At 39.1% G+C, this 14,677-nt stretch overlaps 1 protein-coding gene across 1 annotated transcript in view; it reads right to left on the minus strand.

The window, feature by feature from the left end:
• ASXL2 (ASXL transcriptional regulator 2) overlaps positions 1-10,663 on the minus strand; it is a 72,546-nt gene extending 61,883 nt beyond the window's left edge. The window contains exon 1 of the mRNA XM_070946868.1: positions 10,607-10,663. Coding sequence (XP_070802969.1) covers positions 10,607-10,663 — 57 coding nt within the window. The remainder of the gene's footprint in view (positions 1-10,606) is intronic.
• Positions 10,664-14,677: the final 4,014 nt, after the last annotated feature.

Raw genomic sequence — 14,677 nt, forward strand, 5'->3', positions numbered from 1 at the left:
TCCATGTTGCTCCCATAACCACCCGCGCGGCCGCACTCTGCACCAGTTGGAGCCTCCAGGTGCACCTCAAGGGGAGCCCCCGTTATCTTAGTGATAACGAATTAGAAATAATGTTTCAACTTACTCAGCAGATAATGCATTGGTCAATTATGGAGTGAAGAAATCTGTTTACCAAAAATTATTGCTGGAAAATGACAATATTGTAGCTGCTCATTGCAGTAATCACATTTTACACAACAGCGCAAAAAATGCATTAAAGCAGTTATCTTTTGATATCGAAAATGTAGTGCTGAAGGTTTTTGCCGAATTTTTGAATTCTGCCAAGAAACGAGAAGAGTTGAAATCATTTTTTGAGTTTTGCGAGTCAGAATTCCATGAAGTTTTGCGTCATGTTCCAACACGTTGGTTAAGTTTGTTTAAAGCGGTCGAAAGACTTCTTTTAAACTGGATACCTCTAAAATCGTATTTTATTTCTCTTGGATCTGATGAGTGCCATAAGGTTATCTGGAACCTTATTTTGGATCAGGAAAATGAACTCGCAAAGGACGATGAACCAACAATTTCAGAATTGTATTTATATTTCACGCACTTCTTCATGTCAATAATGCAAGACATACTACTGAAGCTGGAAAGCAAGAAAATTCTTGCATGTGATCTTCACATTATCATGTGTAAGCTGTGTGATTCTTTGCAAAAAAAAAATACGATGAGCAGTTTTTTGGAATGAAAGTTTTATTTGCCTTATGTAAAAAACATTTGCCTGAGAATGCCGTGCAAAAGTTCAAGAAAGAAGCCATCAACGTGTATCAAAGAGCCATTGCGTACCTAGAAAAGTGGTATAATTTCACCGATTCAGTATATGAGACGCTAATGTCAGCGTTTCGACGCTGGCATAGAGCAGAGGAGAGAGAGAGATAAGCTCTGAACTTTTGCCTACTAAATCCCTTTGAAGTCGGGTTGTCGTGGAAATGAAGGGGAGGAGACATTCCTGGGAAATGACGAGACAAGAAGTCTGAAGAATGACTTGGAAGATAGCCAATGAGAAGCAGAGATTTGGGGATCGGAAAGGGAGGGATTGAGGGGGCAAAAGGTCAGTCTTGTCCGCATCGAGTCATGATCCGGTGGCTGTGCTCAATTAAAGAAAAGATTTCCTTAAAGATTGGCAGTTTGGAAATTCATTTATTTTGAGATAGCATCGAAGTCTGACAGCTAAGTTGTTTCAATCTAATTGATCGCAATAATCCTCCAACTTTAGAAGAAATGACGAATATCTGGTTATTATCACCATGGCGAGAAAAACTTCCACCCAACACTCTCTTCTATGAAATTTCTGCCTTAGAAGAAGTTTATGTTCATCTGCAGGGCAATTCATCCCTTGATAAGTGGACGTACTTTTTCAAGAAAGAGCCAGCTTCGAGTTTACTGAAACTGTTCCAGTATTGTGCATCAATTCCGGTATCAAATGCAAACGTTGAATGAATTTTCAGCGTCATGGGAAATTTGTGGACTGACGAACGTAACCGACTGCTTGTATCATCAGTTCGAAGTGAACTTTGTATATTTTTTAATATTTCTCAACGTTGTACTGAAATTAAAGAATTATTCCTTAAACACAAAGAATTGATCAAAGCTGCGCAGTCAAATAAAAAATACACACGACAACAAAGTAAAATGTAATTTAATATTTTACATATTATTATAATATATTTGATGTTTTGAATTTTAAGTAAAGTTTTGAAGTGATTATTTTAATACATCTTAAAATGTTTGTAAGAAAATATATAATTTAATTGTAATTTTTTTTTTTTTTTTTACTACTTAACACCCCCCCCCCGCTTGTCTGCTATTTTTTGGAAGCAGACCTGGCAACCCTACATCAGACAAACAACTGAACATTTGCTGCAAATTTGCTGCAAATTGCTCAAATTCTTACGATGGCATCTTAAGTACTCAAGTACCTGAATATTGTGAATAATCATTCACAATCAATTCACCTCTACCATCACTGTTAAGATTCCATATATTGTATATTTATCCACAAATTGATTAAACAATATCATGGACATCACACATCTTTTAAAACTCTGTTCAATCCTGAATCATTCATTAAGCATTCCATTTATTCTAATACAATACACATTTAATCATACGTGCCATAATCTTATGGCATTGAGAAACCAAAGAAGTTGGTTCCACAACTCCATATATGTGCAAAACATTCTATAATTCAAACACTTTGATGCACTTTTTATCCAATAAATTATTTCTCATAGTCACATAGTTCTCAATGACCTTTTGAAGAGCAAAAATGTGATATGCAAGGATAGTATGGTAAACTGAAGTGGACAACAGTGTTTACAATCTGACATTGGCAACTTCAATGTACCTGCTGGCAGCTCTGTATTATTATCATTTCCCCCAACATGCAATGTCTCCTAAACTCAATGAGTATTTCTCTAAGCTTGGACAGCTCCTTTGTGACCTCAGGAAAAGGCACAACTCCTTTAGAAGTTGCTGACAAGTAGAATTACAGTGCCCACATGGGATCTGAAGCATCCTTGCCTACTTTGGTTCCAAATATTACATACTTTATCATACCTATTTTTCATTCATTTGTTTGATTTCTTTACATTCTAAGTCACAATTTTCTATATAACCATTACTACTGATTATATAGATTACCAGATGAACACAAAATACTGATTTGTGTTGCCCGTCATGGCTTTGGTTAAAAAAAAAGCTTTCATCTCACAATTTTAAGCAAGACAGAGAAACTATATTTACCAGTCTTAATTAACCTGTACCACATTTAGCATTCTGTTCTTACTGTAGTGAACGTACTAGTAATTTCTAGCACATTTGACTGTATGTCACAAGCTTGACTTAGGCCCAGTTTTACTCCAAGATATTCACACTATTTTATACAAGCTAAGATTACTACTGTAGAGTCTACCTTACAAGTCATTATATTGTTGCCATGTTTGCATTATACTGATATACTCTCTGGATGCATTAAAGAAATTAAAGACTTTCACAGCTTCAATAATAGTGTATTTCCTGTGTTTAGTAGTCTGATGCTACAAATTCTAGGAAAGAAGCAACTGCTATACATGAAGTCTGAAAAGACAGAAAAAAACCACTGAGATTCAATGGTTTAGCATATTAAATCATTCGAATCTCCTATAACAAAGATCTGAAATACAGCAACTGAAGATCATCTTTGAAGATGGCAACATATCAATGTTTGAGCTGCAAACCTAAGCTTGGGCCTTGTTAAGTGTTTGAATGGAAGATCTCCAGGGAATACTAGGCCTGCATGGTAGCCTGGGAAATTGGCGGGAGGGGGCGAGGGGAGAGAATTTCCTGGAAAAACGCAGTGACAAACCACTGAGGGAAATTGTACATTAGAATACTAGACAGTAGTTATATAAAAATTAGTAATGACTTACCTCAGGTTCACAAGATGAGCCTAGTAAGGTTTCTAATAATTTCTTTTATTAAAAGCATAGTGATGGTGGGGGTGTTCGCCTGAAAACCATTAGCTCTTCTGAAAATAAGTTCAAGTACATGTAACTAAATATATAAAAGATATCAACAAAAAGATTTGGGGTTTGTTTTCTACTGCCACTGATTTCCAGAATGACTCAGGTGCACAGCCAGATCTCCTGATCTATTAACAGTTCTATAGCAAAACCTCCTGGGAAAAGATGTTTCTCAATTCCAAGAACTAATTTGCACTAAGAAGCCTCCTGGCTACTCCAAGAGAAAAACATTTTACACATTTCCTGGACCTGTTCTTGTGTATGTGTTACTTAGATAAAACTAGTGACTATTTGTATATTTTACTGTCAAAATAACAAAAAGCTAATTGCCAGTGGAACAGTTGGGAGTCAAAGGAGCTCTGAGACAAGAATAAATTAATCAACTATCATCCTGGTTAATTCTAAAAGATCAGTATATCAAATCACTTCCTTATGTAAATTAAGATGGTGGCTATCACTGGAAACAAATAAGAACAAAATGCCTAAGATATTACTTGTTCTTACAGGATCTTGTCCAGAGATTAAAAATAACTAGAAAATTCTGCCTCTCTCCAATGTTCAGTTTCTTCTCCTACTTTATTCTTACCTGCTTAAGGTTCAATTAGCTCCAATGGTCTCAGCTTTCAGGTGTAATATGACATTTTCAAGGCTTTTTAAGGGTTTAGTTACTTGTTCTCCTATATGTCCTCCTAATTCTCCTAATGTTTCTAAATTGATTTTAATTTAACTTGCATTTTATTCTTTAATAGTTTTCTTAGTTGCCTTGAGAACTTTTTAGTATATATGCAAGATATATATATACAGCAAAGGACTTTACGTGGCAGTCCTACCCAAAATGCAGCATAACTTGGGTACCTGATGCATATTATCCAGTCTACTATCATGACTTTATTAATGTATAATTAAAACAAAAAATTATTTAATTGCATTTTCAAACCTGTGGCCTTTAGTAGTCTGTTTAATCCTGTGTAATATCTTCTGTGGCATGCCGCAGGGTCCAGTATAGTCTCCAATCCTGTTTAACATCTACATGAAGCTGCTAGGTGAGACCATCCATCGCCACAAGTTGAGGTATCATCAATATGCAGATAATACTGTACTTTACATCTCCACCCCAAGTGCCCAAGAAATGCAGAAGAGGCATGCTGTGGATCCCGTCAGTCAAGGAATTCTGGCTGGTGAGGGCCAGGAGAAGAATCTACATTGCCTGTAGACCTGGCTCTGCCAGTTGGCTGGGGGAGTACCACACTGGAAATGGTTGATCAACTAACAGCAGTTCCCACTCCCCACTTTAAATTCTGTTCCTTTCTTCCCCATCTTTTAGTTACTGCATCTGTATTTTCATTGTGATTTTATACATTTCTGTGTGTGAGATGGGCGGCAAACAAATCAAATCAAATCAAATCAAATCATAAGGATTTCCTCGATGTTTATATTCCTTCCCTTCCACACACACCCCACCCCCACTATCTCAGTGGATAAAACAAAAGAAACTATAATAACTAAGTTGGCATAAGGACAACTTAAAACCAGTTTGAGATGTTTAGTGTGCCTTCTCTCAAATAGGAAAAGAAGCTCTAACTGGCGGCAATGTAGTTGCAGTTCAGGATAGAAGAAGGTAAAAACTCAGATAAAGTAAATGAATTTCTCCAAAATCAGTTGAATTAGCTCCTAAAGTACTGAAGGGACTAGAGAAAATTATCACAAAATTTCTAAATACAATGCTTGAAAATTCAAAGGAAATTGGTGAACAGCAAATATTTTTATCTTTAAAATAAGAGAAGGGAGGTCCAGAAAAATTACAAACTTGTCAGTTTGATATCTATACTGGGCAAGGTACTTGAGCAGATTATAAAGCAACATATGCATACACACTTAGAAAAGAATACAAAAAAAAGATACAATGGATTAGCCAAGTTAACCTTATCCTCATTTTTGACAGTACCACAGTGTACTGTCAAAACAGTGTACAGTTCAGAGAATGCTGTGGACAGTGTATCTTGAACTCAGCAAGGCATTCAAGAAAGCCTCTTGATAGCCACATTAACAAAATGCTAAAACATGGCCTCTATTGTATGATGTAAATAGATTAATAATTGGCTAAATGACCACACCCAGAGAGTATTCATAATGGCTTTCAAACAGCGTGAAGAATAGTATGGAGTGGAATGCCACAGCATTTTGTCTATTCTTTGTATTATTCAACATTTCTATTTGTGACCTGATAAAAAAAATGACAAATGGGAAAAGAATTTGATATTCGAGTAGGCCAGAAGATGGACATGAATCAACAATGTAATCAGCTGTGAATATAGAAATTATATCTTGAATTGTATTCACAGGAGGCTAAAGTCCAGATTACAGGAAGTGTAGAACACCTGCTCTGATCAAATTCTCTACATTGGGAATACTGGATTCTGTTCATAAAAAATGGTGACAAATTGGAGTGAGTTCAAAGGGGGCTACCAAGATGTGAGCAGTCTGGAATCAAGCTTTGTGAAGAAATATATATCTATTTTGCTCACAGGAGACAACAGTGGAGAGATAGGATAGGTCTTCAAATATTTAAAGGCTATCAAAGATATGTATATTTTTTACCACCCCAGAGAACAGGACCAGAACCAATGGATTAAAACTACAATGAGAAAGCTTCGAGGTTAGGGTTAGTCAGGAGGAATTTCCTGACCATACAAGCTGTCACTCAGCGAACTGGATTGCTACATAAAGTGGTGAATGGCCATTTGCTGGAAGTCTGCAAACACAAGCAGGATAGTCATATCCGTCAGGGAAGTTGTAGAGGATGCAGCATTGAAAAGAGGGTGGATTGCAAAAGTAGCACATTATCAGGAGAGAAAGATCAGGTCCACAAATGAAGGTCAATTTCACGATTGCTAAACATGGCTATGCATAGGAACCTTCTCAACTAATGGTTAGCATAAATCAGGGGTGTCAAACTCGATTTCATTGAGGGCCAGATCAGGGTTGTGTTTAACCTCGGCGGGGGGGGGGGGGGGGCAGATGTATGTGGTTAGGATGGTCGTGCCCAGCTCAATGTCACTTGTGCTGGGGGCATCTGTGGTTGCCCAAGCGCTCTACCAGAGAAAATGGAGTTTGACCTCCCGAGCTCCATTTTCACTGGCAGAGGCACCATGGGTCGGTCCTTTGCTGTTTCCAGGCTGGCCCCGTGGGCCACATCTAAGCACCCTGCAGGCCAGATCTTGCCCGTGGGCCTTGAGTTTGATGCCCCTGGCATTGATTGATAACAGTTAACAGAATTCAAGGGAGGTTGGACTTAGTTCACTTTCAGCTATGTAGGGATTTTAGACTGATTGCTCTTTTAACTCCACCCCCCCAGGTTCTGCTTCTCCTTCTATACACACCCTGTTTAAAATCTTATATCAAAAATCATCTAAAAGACATCATCACATGGTTATGGACAAAATAAACAAATGCTTTGTTCCAAACTCAGAACAAAACCACCCTATTCAGAATGTTCCATTAGAACATTTCATATTTCATGTATCAAGTGTTTAGAAAGAATGAAACTCAAAATATTTTGACTGTTCTGCCAAGGAAACAATGGAAATTTGAGATAAGGTACTTACCCTAGTTTTGTAAGTGCTACCAAATTAGGTAGTCTTATAGCCCATGCTACTGCTTACTATACAACCTATATAAAATTGCCAAAGGTAATGATTAAAAAAAAAATTCCATAGCACACAAAGGAAGCAATACGTAAGCTCACTTTTTGTGGCTTTTGCCTACATTAAAGCTGGTCACAGAATTGAACCTAGCAAATAACAGCAATGGATTCATTTCAACAGATACGTAAGAGCCCCCCAAAATTCATTTCTTTTCATAGTTGTAGAGAACCATAGAGATAACCTTGCAGATAGAATGCATCAGTTAGCAAAGGGTAGTTAAACCCAGGAAAGGAAGAAAATATTAGGAACTTAAATTGGCTCTGTCTTAACTCTCTTTGGCATAGGAAGGAGGGAAAGGAAAACACTGTCAGATTTTTATGATTCTATTACTATAGCCTACATCAATAAAGTTGAGTTGCAGTATTTTATCTGGAATTTGTTTTCCAGATAAAATAATTGATAAGTGTTCTGTACATATTTTAGGGATACAGAACTGGGTGATATAATTATATAGAACAGAGATGTCAAACATGCGGCCAGAAGGCCGCATCAGGCCAGCGATAGGCTGAGTTGTCCCATGGGGCCATGTTGCCCCGGCCCCCCTGGCCATGCCCACCCAGTCGGCCATGATGACCAGGTCATGTCCCCCCCGGCCCCCCCAAGGGCAAAGAAAATCCTGATACGCCCACAATGGGAATGAGTTTGACAACCCTAATATAGAACTAGACAAACTGTTAGGTCATTGTCTTAAGAGATATTTCTGTTCTAGATTCCTCAATGCCTTCAACAATGGCAGAGCTTCTAATGTACTTGAAAAGTTTTTAAAAAGTCAGGAAAATATTAAGAGATGTTATCTGCCTTGAAAATAGCCCACGCTGAACTGTCTAGCAGAGTCAAGCATCAAGCACTGATCACAGGAAATATTTTGTAACATTTTATATTATGTCATAAATTGTTTTATAAAATTTGTTAAATCACAATTCCATTGAAGTCATGGGATCCAGGATTTATAAGCATTCTGGAGCCTCAAATTTTAGCCCATTTGAGATTTCTTGGTTCAAAAGTTGTTGCCCTACAATACAACATTTCACCCAATTTAAGAGTATATAGATGTTATTATCTTAAGCTTCTAGTCTCCAACGATGGAAACATTCAAATTAAATACAGATCTTCTATGCCATTTATATAGACTCATACAATATACCTTATCAGTAGATTTTAACAATATGAGGATTTTATTTCAAAGCTGCTTTGAGTTCCTGAGCAAAAGGTAGAATATCAATCTAAGAAGCAAATAAAAACAGCCATTGTTTCTTATAACAATAGATTGCAAAGTATTTTTACTGAAGTCTGAACTTGTAGGATAATATTTAAAATATTTTCATTTAGCAACATGCTTTACCACTCCTAAATATCACTGGTATGTAATTTTTATATAAACAGGATGATATATGTGCAACCACCTTATTTATATGCGTTTATAACAAAGTGGCATTATACAGACAACATATAAACTATCAATAAAGCTAAGGCTAACTTCTGAGTACTCAGTATGAGCAAGCCTAAATTAAACTGTGATTTAAAAGAAGCATAAATTTTTAGGCTCTGGGAAAGAAAAAAAGATCTACTTGAAGTTTCTACATTACAAAAAACACCGCATTTTATTTTTGATATCAAAGATTAAAGCCCCCCATATCCTCTACTAAGTGTGTGTGTGTGTGTGTGTGTAAAATTTAGATTTTTCAGCAGAAACAAAGAGCTAGGACTTTTATGACAATCTGCACAAAATTTTAAATATGTAACTATTAATTTTTTTAGCTGTGTTGTATGCCCCTCAGAGGTGATTGTTTGCAAGATGGGTGGCTATATAAATTGGTTGAATGAATAAATAAATAAACAACTTATACACACAGTTTGACATTGCGGGAAGTTAATGTTTCCCTATCTTTTCATTACTAATGTAGGCATGGATATTGTTATTGATAATACAAAGCTGCTAAAATATTGTTTCATTATTAACTGAATAACAGAACAAATGATGAATCCAAATAGTTTGCAGATGAGCACAAAAAGCTTTCTTGGTCAAAATTAGTCCACCTAGATTAGCCCTATCTACATTGACAGTAGCTATTCAAGACTAGAACTTCTTGTTAAAACAGCCAATGGAAGACAGAATCTTGGATTTTCCCTACCCAATGCAAATCTTCTGCCAATGAGCTACAGTTCTTTCCTTGACTGTATATGTAACCTCTCTGATTAAGAATTGTTTACTAAAATGAAGTTTATGTGACATTTCATGTTATCAACAAGACTGGAAACACAAAAGTGTATTTTACCCAGAATTAACTACAAATCGCTGCCGAGAATCACTTGATGATGAGACGGATGGCATATATTTAATAAATAAATTAAATTAAATGAGATGTATACATGCCAAAAGGATTAAACAAAGTCTGCATCAACTGCAGAAATGAGAGGTATAAAATGACTTTTTTAAAATCAGGAATCAAATTGATCCACAGTGATATCAGATGGGGAACAAAATCTTTACTTGCTTGGTTCATTAATGAAATGATTAGAATTTCAGAAGGCATGTCATCTGAATCTCTAACATTCTTATACAGTCACAAAACAGCATCTCTTTTACTATAGTGCAAATTTATAATGACACACATACAAACTTTCAGAGGTAGTCTTAATGACATGGAAGTAATCAGCTGCCCTGCCAGATCATTCTGGTAATGTGATTGATCACCATTGATACACTAGAAAATTGGGTTGAAAAACTTTGGTATTAATGTCTCCCCAGCACCTACTTCAACTAAGCTAGCCTTTGGTTTACTGAGAAACAATGAGAAATATGGGTATATCTGATACAAAAGCTCAGCCACTTGAACATCTGCTAAGAGACCTTTTCTAGTCTTGAAAGCAAATGTGACTTTCCTACACCAAAGACTGGTCTTCATCCAGCGAGCCGTTTCTCCAGAGAAGATGGAATATTTGGCAAGCAATAGCTGCTTTCCCATCCCAACTGTCAAGATCACAGAAATAGAGGCGGGGTTTTAATCATTTACACTTCAAAAACTCGTTTCGGTACAAAGATTTGAGGGCGGCGCGAGGAGTTGAGAGGAGGAGAAGGTGTGTGGGGGGGGGAGGTTTACAGTTCCTTGTATCTTACTGCGGTCTTCCCAACCATCCAGAATGGCTGGACTACAACTCCCATCACCTGCACCTAAACATGGAGGCTAAGGACGGTGGGAATTGAAGCCCAACAGCTTCAGAGGCCACTGCCTGGAGGAGAGACCGCCTTAACAAGTGACGACTGCGCTCAAAGAGAGAAGAAAAGTAAACTTGGTGCCACCCGCACCGTCCGTCCCCACCGTCCGTCCCCCCCACCGCGCCCAGCCCAACCCCGCGTACCGTCCTGGCGGCCTCTGCCCAGGTCCTGCCCTTCTTCTTGCGGCCCTTTTCCCTCATGGCAGCTGGCTACTGGCAAGAGCCGAACAACCGATGGAATGAATGAATGAATGAAGGCACGAGGGGAGGGGGCGTGTCCGAGGCCGGTGCAGGGTCTCTGCCGTGGGAGGGGGGGGAGAGAAGGAAGGGTTGGCCTCTGCTGCTACTTAAATCCTGAGTCTTGCAACGCCCGCAGCTACCCCAGCCGCCATGTTGGGAAGCCTACAGTAATCACGTGACAGCGCCTCCACCTCTCTCTCTCTCTCCCTCCCCCCTCCTCCTCCTCAGCCTGCCCGCCAACTGACCGCGTAATCCCGCCCACTGCCAGTGTAGGGAAACGGGGTGGAGGTGGAGCCAAAGGGAAACAGTCGTGACAGGCGGCTCCGCCCTGCAGCGGGGAGGGGGGGAGAAGTCGTTGAGAGAGAGATGCGCATGCGTCGTTCTGGGTGACAGGAAAAACGCCATAGTCGTGGCCTTCCACCCAGTGTCGTAGGTTTTGGATGGCCTGGGGTAGTTTTCTAATATTACGCATGCGCACTGTCCTGGGACGCGTGTTTCACCATCTGGGGTGGCGCCGCTCCACACACGAACTCCCAGTGGGAACCTGAATGCGGAGTCTCTGCTTGTTACGTGCAAGCTCTCTACTCGGGTCTCTTCAGTGCCGTGCCCGGCCTTTCTCCTGTTGGTGGCAGAAATGAGGCGCTTAGATATTGGCTACGCTCCGGTTGCTATGCTGTCCGCATCGACTCGCAATTCAGCAGTTTCTCGTGGAGTTATGTCCGCATAAGACACTATTCAGGGCATCGCTGAGCCGTGGTTTATTGGATTGATTCGGCTCACGCTTATTTGGCACGGCAAGTTAGTAGGAATGAGGAACTAGGAGAAGAGAAGGGAAGAGAAGAGAAAATAGAATAGGGAATAGAATATAGAATAGAAGACTAGACTAGAAAGAATAGATATAGATATATAGATATAGAATAGAATAGAATAGAATAGAATAGAATAACAGAGTTGGAAGGGACTTTGGAGGTCTTCTAGTCCAACCCCGTTTAGGCAGGAAACCCTACACCACTTCAGACAAATGGTTATCCAACATCTTAAAAACTTCCAGCACTGGAACATTCACAACTTCTGGAGGCAAATTGTTCCGCTGGTTAATTGTTTTAACCATCAGGAAATTTCTCCTTAGTTCTAAGTTGCTTCTCTCCTTGATTAGTTTCCACCCATTGCTTTTTGTTCTACCCTCGGGTGCTTTGAAGAATAGTTTGACTCCCTCTTCTTTGCGGCAGCCCTTCAAATATTGGAATACTGCTATCATGTCTCCCCTAGTCCTTTTCATTAAACTACACATGCCCAATTCCAGCAACCATTCTTTATACATTTTAGCCTCCAGTCCAGGGGTGGGTTCTATTTACCTTTACTACCGGTTCGCAACGGGGGCAACCCACCACTGGAATGGAGATTTTGCAATATCCTTCCCCTGGAGTGGGGTGGGAATGGAGATTTTGCAGTATCCTTCCCCTGCCATGCCCACCAAGCCACACCACCCTCACCAAGCCATGCCCACAGAGCCAATAGTAAAAAAAATTTGGATTTCACCACTGATATATATAGATATAGATTGGTTATAAAAAATTATCAGTCTCTTTTTTGTCATATCTAGATGTTTGCAACCTAGATTGCTAATGTCAGCCCTTCAAAGTAGGCAAGATCAGGAAACTAACTAACAGTGTGAAAAGTACCTTAATGCCATAAAGAATATTGTATCAGAATCTTCAAAGCCATTCCTTATATTAAAATATGCCTAACATAAATTAAGGTGCAATTGTTTTCAATTTCTTTCTATTTTCCCAGGAGTCAAATGTATTTTCTGCAAGGGCTTGACATTCTTGCCTCCTCCTCTTGAGTCAAATCAATATTCTATCATAAGTAGCACTATTTGTGGTGTGAAATCAGTAGCACCAAGCACCCATTTATTCTCTAAAGCACTAACTTGATACCAAAAACAGAAAAATAAAATTTTGATCCACAAAAGATTCCACAGATTCCACAGAAGAGATATTGGAGTTGGGAAAGTAAGACAGATGGTCATACAGGTGAAACTTGAAAAATTAGAATATCGTGCAAAAGTTCATTTATTTCTGTAATGCAACTTAAAAGGTGAAACTAATATATGAGATAGACTCATTACATGCAAAGCGAGATAGTTCAAGCCTTGAATTGTCATAATTTTGATGATTATGGCTTACAGCTCATGAAAACCCCAAATTCACAATCTCAGAAAATTAGAATATTACATGAAATCAATAAAACAAGGATTGTACATAGAACAATATCGGACCTTTGAAAAGTATAAGCATGCATATGTACTCAGTACTTGGTTTGGGCTCCTTTTGCATCAATTACTGTCTCAATGTGGCGTGGCATGGATGCTATCAGCCTGTGGCACTACTGAGGAGTTATGGAAGACCAGGATGCTTCAATAATGGCCTTCAGCTCTTTTGCATTGTTCGGTCTCATGTCTCTCATCTTTCTCTTGGCAATGCCCCATAGATTCTCTATGGGGTTCAGGTCAGGCAAGTTTGCTGGCCAATCAAGCACAGTAATCCCATGGTCATTGAACCAGGTTTTGGTACTTTTGGCAGTGTGGGCAGGTGCCAAGTCCTGCTGGAAAATGAAATCAGCATCCCCATAAAGCTCGTTTGCAGAAGGAAGCATGAAGTGCACCAAAATCTGGTAGACGGCTGCATTGACCCTGGACTTAATGAAGCACAGTGGACCAAAACCGGCTCCCCAAATCAACACAGACTGTGGAAACTTCACACTGGACTTCAAGCATCTTGAAGTGTGTGCCTCTCCATTCTTCCTCCAGACTCTGGGTCCTTGGTTTCCAAATGAGATGCAAAAGTTGCTCTCATCAGAAAAGAGGACTTTGGACCACTGAGCAGCAGACCAGTTCTTTTTGTCTTTAGTCCAGGTAAGATGCTTCTGACATTGTTTGTTGTTCAGGAGCGGCTTGACAAGAGGAATACGACATTTGAAGCCCATATCCAGGATCCGTCTGTGTGTGGTGGCTCTTGATGCACTGACTCCAGACTCAATCCACTCCTTGTGAAAGTCCCCAAAGCTTTTGAATGGCCTTTTCCTGACAATCCTCTCCAGGCTGTGGTCATCCCTGCTGCTTGTGCACCTTTTTCTTCCATACTTTTCCCTTCCACATAACTTTCTATTAATGTGCTTTGATACAGCACTTTCAGAACATCCAACTTCTTTTGCAATTACCTTTTGAGGCTTTCCCTCCTTACAGAGGGTGTCAATGATGGTTTTCTGCACAACTGTCAGGTCAGCAGTCTTTCCCATGATTGTGATTCCTACTGAACCAGACTGAGAGACCATTTAAAGGCTCAGGAACCCTTTGCAGGTGTTATGGCTTAATTAACTGATTAGAGTGAGACACTTTGAGCCTAGAATATTGAACCTTTTCACAATATTCTAATTTTCTGAGATTGTGAATTTGGGGTTTTCATGAGCTATAAGCCATAATCATCAAAATTATGACAAATCAAGGCTTGAACTATCTCACTTTGCATGTAATGAGTCTATCTCATATATTAGTTTCACCTTTTAAGTTGCATTACAGAAATAAATGAACTTTTGCACGATATTCTAATTTTTCGAGTTTCACCTGTATATTCCTGGTGCCAAAGAGTTTTGCTGCCAAAACTGCTGGATCTCGTACTGGTAGTAATGTTGATATTTCTGAAGCTTTTGGTATAAGAGACTTCAACATTTTAAGCAAATTTATTTGAAGAATTCAGGTGACGAGGAAGAGTTAGAGGATTTTTTTTTAAATCTTGCCTTAAGGCAAAACTTTGAACTCAGTTTCCTGGTGCTTTAACCATTAGATCAAAATGGTTGCCATTTCAGAATTATCATGGCCCAGTTCAAATTATATCTGCCACTCATTAAGGTAAACCTGGATATTGCATCCATAATGATAATCCATGCACTGGGAGCCAAAAGTGGCCCTTTTGT

This window comes from Pituophis catenifer, unplaced genomic scaffold (assembly GCF_029215685.1).
Source record: "Pituophis catenifer annectens isolate HBS135680 unplaced genomic scaffold, rPitCat1.0.hap2 SCAF_1, whole genome shotgun sequence".
Lineage (NCBI taxonomy): Eukaryota > Metazoa > Chordata > Lepidosauria > Squamata > Colubridae > Pituophis > Pituophis catenifer.